At 45.8% G+C, this 7,788-nt stretch overlaps 1 protein-coding gene across 1 annotated transcript; it reads left to right on the forward strand.

Annotated features, from left to right (window-relative positions):
• The first annotated feature begins 521 nt into the window (after nucleotides 1-521).
• Il21 (interleukin 21) lies at nucleotides 522-7,519 on the forward strand. Its single transcript, XM_005336532.1, has 5 exons — nucleotides 522-671; nucleotides 779-814; nucleotides 5,201-5,362; nucleotides 7,326-7,403; nucleotides 7,496-7,519. Exons 1-5 carry the CDS (start codon nucleotides 522-524, stop codon nucleotides 7,517-7,519), a joined length of 450 nt encoding a protein of 149 aa, XP_005336589.1.
• Nucleotides 7,520-7,788: the final 269 nt, after the last annotated feature.

A 7,788-nucleotide genomic window follows, 5' to 3' on the forward strand; every position in this document is an offset into this window, starting at 1 on the left:
ACAGGGTGATTTCAGTCAAAGACAGAGTCTACCTAAAAAAAAGTCCTGCCAGTAGGTACTCACTCCACTTGACTCATTATTGAAGTACCCTTATGACTGTCAGGGGGGACAGGTCAGATGCCAGGGGTGCAGAGGAAAAGAGATCAAAGTGTTTTTGTTTACCTCTTTGAAGTATCACAGTACCTGCCACTTAGCACACACTCTCTTGGTTCAAGCTGAAAATTGGAATTCACCCATCTCTGTCTTTTTCCTGTGTAAGGTGCAGACGGGGCACATTTCGTTCACTCCAGCGATCCCTGCCCCCACGCACTGTTGCATGCACACGTATACCTAGCCAGTGGAAAAGAAAATCGAGTTACTCACCTCCATCCATTCTAGAGAGATTTCCAGGCTCACTGGGAGGGCCTGGCCTCTCCCTGAGGGGGCATAAAAGGGCTCCCTGACAGCCCGTCCCCAGTCACACTCCAGTGAGCAGAAGGCTCCTGCCCTCCTGTTGCACCGAGGGGACCCACGCTGGCCACATGGAGAGGATGCTTCTCTGTCTGATGGTCATCCTTCTGGGGACAGTGGCCCATAGCTCAAGCTCCCCAGGGCAAGATCGCCGCCTCATGATTAGAATGCGTCACCTTATACACACAGTTGACCAGCTGAAAAAATATGTGAATAACTTGGTAAGAGCCCACGCACCCCGGCAGCGTGGAAGGGCATTTGTCGGTAGTGTGCAAGCAGCCTTTCAACTTACAAGTGTCAATTGGAATTGATTTCTTTTTCTCTCTAGGAGCCTGAACTTCTGCCAGCTCCGCAAGATGTGAAGGTAAGACCTGTTGAATTTATTTCTGAAAATATATGTGATATGTTTTTAATCCTATAAGAAAGGCATTATGATGGTTATTTGGGAATACACTTAATTTCAATGCATCTGGGCATTTAATAATTGGCAAAATACTTATTTATATTTTATTCAATAGTCATAGATTTACCAACAAACTGCTACATTATGTTTCTTATAAAACAAATGTCTATATTCAAGTATCTCTAAGAGTAGTTTTGTAAGACAGAATGGTAAAACTGGAAAAGAAAGCTTCTGTACAAGGAACAGGGCCCTCGGGCATGGAGATTCTTCAGTCTTCTCTGTAGTCTTATTTAGGGAACACAGAGATAATTCCTCCCAGAAGGAGAGGAATTCCCCTTTAAATAATAAACTAGAAATAAAGTAAAAAGATAGCAAGAATTAGATTACAGAGACCGTGTGGGGGACAGCGCTGTGGAAGCCCCTGCCCTCCTTTGAAGTATGATCCACACGTACCTTGGCCCTCGGTGGGGTCTTTTGAAAGGACCATTTTCAACAACTTAGTCCATCTCTTCAGCTCTTCAAATCCGAGTCCCAGGGAGAAGCGGCCAGGCAGCTCATTCAAGAGCGGGGTCTACTGCTCTTTTCCCGGTAACCTCTTCAGCGTGGTCTGCTGGCTTGGCACCCTGAGGGCATAAATGCAATCTGGGAAACCTGACATTCATTGTCACCAACCTTTAATTGCATAAATTAGGATAACTATGAAAGTGCTACCAGTAATTAGGACACTACAAAGGGGCAGATTTACTAAGAGGCATTGCAAAGAAAACAGTTATGGTAAATGACTGTGTAAAACTTTAGAAAGTGAATGAGTCACAACTATTGCTTTTCTCTAAAATTCACTCTCCAGCTCAGAACCTAGCTACTCTCATATTTACTAGGTCCTTTTCTACTAAGTAGCATCTAAAATGAAAGTAGCATAATTAGGAATACTTCTTAATTCAAGGTGCCTAAGTATCAAAACATGCGCTTTTCAGCATCTTGTGCGCCTTGTTCGACTAGGGATCCTGTTCTTCCCAGAGTTTCCTAGCTGCACTCTTCAACTTGCAAAATAGGAAAATAGCCCATTTTCTAACTTAAACTCATCCAACGGGTAATTCCTTTATATGTTGTGTTAATGAATGATTTCTAAAGTGTAAATTTTTCGTAGCCACTTTCATTTTTTATCTTTCCATTATGATTATTAGTGCATATCCATTGTACACATTAGTGGATCAAGGTGATGTTTCCATACATGCACACGCACCCACACCTCCTTGTCCCTGCTCCACTGAAAGACATTCATATCTTACATCTAAAAGAGCGGGTTTTGCCTCAGCAATACCAGAGCTGTCTGATAATCTGATCAAGCTCTGCTTTCTACGATACAGGGGAGTCGTGTGCACCTGAGATCTTTAAGTTCACTGGATGAAAAGTTCAGGAAGGAAGAAGAGAGTTGAGGCCAAGTTTTTCAGGGCCAGCTCCAAAGCAGGGCCTGTCACAGAATTTAGAAGTTTACTGAAAATAGGGCCGTAAATGTGCATTTATGTAATAGTGCTCAGCAAGGATCTCTAACTGGCCCTCCAGGTTTCTCACCCCCCTCTCTCTCCTTCTTCCTTCAGTCAAATAACCAGGGGTCCTCCAGTAGTGGTGATTTTGCCCCCAAGGGACCTTTGACATTGTCCAGAGAAATTTGGGGTTGGAAGGACTGGGGCTGGCAGGGAGAGTGCCGCCGCCTCTGGTAGTTAGAGGACAGGACGCTGCTCAGTGGAGTGCATTAGACAGCTCTGACAGCCAAGAGTGGTCCAGGATGTCTGTGGTGCTGCTGTTGCAAACCCTGATACAAGCTCAGTTTGTGGGGGGCTCAGAGGTGATCTTCCCAGGGAGCAAGGCTTCCTGCCACAAATGAGCATGGCTTTCTTTGCAAAAGAAGAAGAAGAAAAAAAAACCCTAATAAGGAGGCAAATGCTTTCAAATATTCAATTGCAAAATAAAGTGAGCTTTTTTTCCAAAAGCAGCTCCTGACTGCTTCCCGGCCTGAGAGGAGTGGGTTCTACTCCTGCTTCTGACTCCCTTCATTCCCTCTAGTCCGCAAAACCAAGGTGGACCAGGGAGCTCCTCATACTTTCCAGTATCGTTGGCCCAGGACTTTGCTGTCACCAAGGCCCAGCAAAGGAGAGCAGCAGGGATGCCCCAAGAGGTGCTGTACAGGGACTCAGGCTGGCCCAGGACTCCTGAGGCCAGGGCACTGGAGGCTGCCTGGGTCTAGGTCCACTCCCTGCCTGCACACCTCTGGGCAGGTGGCAGGGCAGGTGCTCATTTCTGTTCCTTCCTGAGGCTGCTCTGGCGTGCTCCTGAGGTGAGACCCAGCGGTTAGCTGTCTAGACCGCACTTTGCCAGGCACAGCTCTGCTCTTGCAGGACAGGACCACAAAGTGAACACAGTACCTGTCCACACAGGTGGACAGGGAGGGCTGGGAGACGCAGCGCCATCAGCACCAGCCTTGGCGCCCATGCGCCATCTTCTGCTAATGACAGAGGCTCTCAGAAAGCCTTTCTTAGGGTCAAGAGTTTTGACCATTGGTCTTGATCATTCCTGGTGATATTGTCACAGGGCACTGGTTCCGTAGAGCCCCTGCACTTCTTTGGAACCTAATTTGGTTTCAACATACAAATGAAAATGTTAACTCAGCAAAACAGGCCCCTGTGAGAAATGCTGGTTTCTCAGATCATCACGGATGAAGCAGTTAGTGTTTTCAGTTTCAGCTGGAAAATTTATCTCTTTAAATATGAATATTATTTTTTTCCAGTAAGTTAAGCCGGTTGTGGTCAAAAAGAAGAGAAAAGAAAAAACTTCAACAAACATGAACATGTGGTTTTCAAGGAAAAAAAAGTGCTATAATTAACATTTATAAATAGTTTCTATTAAATAAGCATTTTGGCAAAATTGGAAAGGACACCACCTTGCCGGATGAAAGGCAACCCGGCCTGGTATGAGGAAACCAGATAAGCAGGTTCTCGGCTTGTGGCCACATATGCAAAGCGAAACTGGGGGTTTGTGACTTAGAGATGCGTGTTATTAATCAACATCCACGTGGGGTGCGCACATGGGCTGGAAAATGCAGAGCAGCTCCGGCTCCTTCCAGCTGACTGCCCTGAGCAGAGGCAGGGAACGCTGTCCTGCACTGCCCAGCCTCTTTCAGGAGGTTTCTGGATGGAAGGCCGTGGCTTCCATGTGCATGAGCAAGACCAAGATGTGGCATTTGGGGGGAAACAGCATCGCATGCACGGGCTAAAGGAAAACAGGCAGCCAGGTACAGGCCCTTCCTAGGTCAGCATCCGTGTGCTTTGGGGAGTGGACTTAAGAGTTGCTCTCCCAAGGAGTTCCATTCCCTTTCTGGTTTGATTGTTAAGATTCTGGCTTCTTTCTCTAGTCATTTTGCCAAGGCGAGTCCTTGTTCTATAGCGGGAGACACTATTTTTATCTCCTTCCTTCCTTCCTGTGGTGATAGTGATGGACCTGGGCCTCTACTGCTAGGCAAGTGCTCCGCCACTGAGCTATGTCCTTAGCCCTATTGTGTCTTCTAAGGAATGGTCCTGCTCCCATCGGTTGGGCAAATCTCAAATACTGTTCTCGGCTGTGTGATTGGTTTGTTGGTTTGGAATCCTACCCTAACTTACCCGAGGATGTGAACAGGATTTTAGAAAAGCCATGCCTAGCCTCGGGAAGGATAGGAATCTTCGAATATGTCCTCAGAGATAGGAACCCACTTCCCTTCCCAAATGTGGGCTTTCACTCAGTCACTCACCTGTGGGCTGCACCATCAGTGCTAAGTGCATCTCCTCTCAGCAAGACCTGGGGCCATCGCTGCACAGGGTGGAAAGCTGCTTACAGCCCACCACTGAGAGGTGCTTCTGTGGATCTCCCAGAGTGACAGCTGGCAAACCAGACTGCAGTGTAATTTACCAAAGCCACAGAGCAACTCGGAGCCTCATAATGGAGCAGCCGGGCTCTTGAACCAAACGAGCTCTCCCTGGCCACCGGCCTCCCACCAGCCCTCCTACCAGCCAGACCTCAATACGTACCTCAGTGTGGCACTAAGAATAAAGAGCCGTGGAAAAGGGAGGCTCTCCTCTCCTGTCTCGGCAAGGCAGAACCCCTTCCTTCTTTCCAGCACAAGGGGAGATTTACACCCAGGCACCTCTGTCTTCTCCGGCCAATGATTCAGACGTGCTGCGCTCAGCCCTTCCTGCTCTGTTGAGATGAGTGTGACCCTACGCACGCTGGTACAGGTGGAAAGAGGGGCCGGGAGAGTCACTCTCAGCATTGTGATGACTTCCCTAACGTCTGTGCAAATTGGTTCTCTTTCAGGGACGCTGTGAGCAGTCAGCTTTGCTGTGCTTTCAGAAGTTTGCTGGCCAACTCAAGCCACCAAACACAGGAGACAACGGAACGAGGATCAGTTTATTCATCAAAAACCTGAAGAGGAGAGTACCTTCTACAAATGCAAGCAGAGAGCAGGAACTCATTCCAGTAAGACCGTCACTTGTCACCTATCCCATTTGTATTTGTTAACTACAATGCAATACGTCTGTTATGGTGCACACACACACACACACACTCTCACAGCTGGAACCTCTAGGGCTCTAGTGACACCTTGTCACATGTGGTACATTTTGAGAAGTAGCTTGCTTCTCTCAAGACCTCAAAAGTGCCCAGAAACCCAGTTAGAAGTTGCTGCTAATCTCTAGTAGCTGGACTATGTTCATGTAGCTTCCTGAGGCGAGTCCTTAGGAAGAGCATCCGACTGTGACTTAGACAGTAAGAAGCATTTTCCTCCTGTTATATATGGCCACATATAGCTGTGCTCTTGTTCATGGGAGCTGGATCCTAGCTGTCCGACAAGAAAAGGGGCAGCCTGCAGGATCAAGATCATCTTAAACTTTGCCCTTCTCTCTTAAAGAACATTTTTGTCCTGAACAGTAACAGAGTCAGTATTGAACTTAAAAAGGTGTACTCTCTTGCTTGGCTGGGGAATTTCCACATCCCTGGTTTTTCAGATACCCAAGTCTTTCTTGTGTATATCTTCTTATGCCAACTCATAGGCAACGGTAATACTCAAGATCATGAGTAACTGGCATTCATCTCAACCAGTGGAAACCACATAAAATAAGTTACTCTAAAATTTTGTTATTAAGTCTCCCTCCTCCAAGAAATTCCCCACGTGCTTCAAGTGAAATCTTAATGACACTACCAAAATGATTCTTATTTCCTTTGACTGCTTGGCCAGGTTGCCATGTGAAAATAGCCCTTTAAAACCTTCCTCAGATGAAAGGAGCTGGGTGTGGCTTTAAAACCCAACACCTCAGCACTGAACTTGGAACTATCCAGTTAAGCACCTTCGTTTTACAGAGGAAGAGAGGGAGACCTACTCAAGAAGTTAAGAGACTCACCAGGTGCCACAAATAGTTGTCAGAATGACTTACTCATGTCTCTCAGCCAGATGTTGTCACTGCATGAAACTGGCATCCAGGGGCTTAAGCACCACGCTACACCTGGAAGAAGAATAGAGAATGTAAATCCAGAGCTGGGAAGGAAGGCAGGGAGGGAGGGAGGAGTGGAGCAGGCAGTTCAATCCCCCAGCCGTCAAATGCATGTTAAAACAAGGAAATCTTATTTTTTCCAATTAAATGAGAATTTGTTTATCATTTTTTCCCAATAATAAGAATACTGTAAGTGAAAAGACATGCAATTATTTTACAATGTATATAAAAAACCTTAAAAATTATTTGTCTTTAATTTAGTTATTCTACTTCTAGAAATTTATCAAATAAACTAAATATCTATGAAAAATGATTTACAGAGGTGGTTTTTGAAGTATTGCTTACCAAAGGGAAAAATTAGAAGCTACCTAGGTGTCCAAAAATGGTAATAATTTCATTCTTTGTTGGCATACAAAGTAACCATTATATTTAATACTTTTGAAGACTATGTAACACCTAGGAAATTCTTGTGATGTGTTAGGGGGAAAAAGCAGATTATCAACCAGTGTGACATAAAAGCAAAGTAAAAACAAAAATCTTAAACACCACTGGGGGAGATATAGCAGACATTGCAGGCTTTGCCAGGAACAGGATTGTAAGTGATTTTTACCATTGTTACTTTCACAACAATTCTATGTACTTTCCCAGATTTTTTATTTTTGTTTTGTTTTTGTACCAGGAATTGAACCAGGGGGAGCACTTAACTACTGAGCCACATCCCTGGCCATTTTAAAAAGTATTTTACCTAGAGACAGGGTCTTGCTGAGTTGCTTATGACCTTGCTGAGTGGCTGAGGCTGGCTTTGAACTCATGATCCTCCTTCCTCAGCCTCCTGACCCACTGGGATTACAGGCCTGTGCCATCAAGCCTGGCTGGAAAATAAATTTCAAATAAACACTTTATTCAGTAGGAAGGAGTTTTAAAGAAGAATGTCACTTTTCCTTGATTTCTAGACATGCCCTTCATGTGACTCCTATGAGAAGAAACCACCTAAGGAATTTCTGGAAAGACTGAAGTCGCTTCTCCAAAAGGTATCTTCCTTAAATCACCCTGCGGCTGCCCTTGGTCTGCGTCTCCCCGAGTGCTTCTCAGGCCGAGTACTCACGGCACACTCTCTCCACAGATGGTCCACCAGCATCTTCCCTAGACACGAGGCAGAAGAAGGTTCCTGGAGACCTGACTTGGAGCTGGGCGCTACGTTACACACTCTAACAGCAGTTGGACTCACTTCTTGGTACTCTGAGAGCAGAAGTGCAGTCCATTAGTGTGGGAAAAGACCTCAGTAAGTGTGCAAAGCTAGGATCTTCCCCAAATTAGTATGCCATACTTCAGGGCCAGGAGTCTGACTTCCCAGGCCATGGGTTTCTATGGCTTCTGCATTTTTACTTTATCTCACTGCCCAACTGTGACGTTCCT

The sequence above is a fragment of the Ictidomys tridecemlineatus genome, chromosome 9, assembly GCF_052094955.1.
Source record: "Ictidomys tridecemlineatus isolate mIctTri1 chromosome 9, mIctTri1.hap1, whole genome shotgun sequence".
NCBI classification, from domain to species: Eukaryota; Metazoa; Chordata; class Mammalia; order Rodentia; family Sciuridae; genus Ictidomys; species Ictidomys tridecemlineatus.

Bases quoted from the DNA above. Each gene is read 5' to 3' on its own strand.
- Il21 (XM_005336532.1), top strand. From the start codon at position 522: ATGGAGAGGATGCTTCTCTGTCTGATGGTCATCCTTCTGGGGACAGTG. The intron at 5,363-7,325 runs GTAAGACCGTCA...CTTGATTTCTAG, and splicing joins GAGAGCAGGAACTCATTCCA to ACATGCCCTTCATGTGACTC. The intron at 7,404-7,495 runs GTATCTTCCTTA...CTCTCTCCACAG, and splicing joins TGAAGTCGCTTCTCCAAAAG to ATGGTCCACCAGCATCTTCC.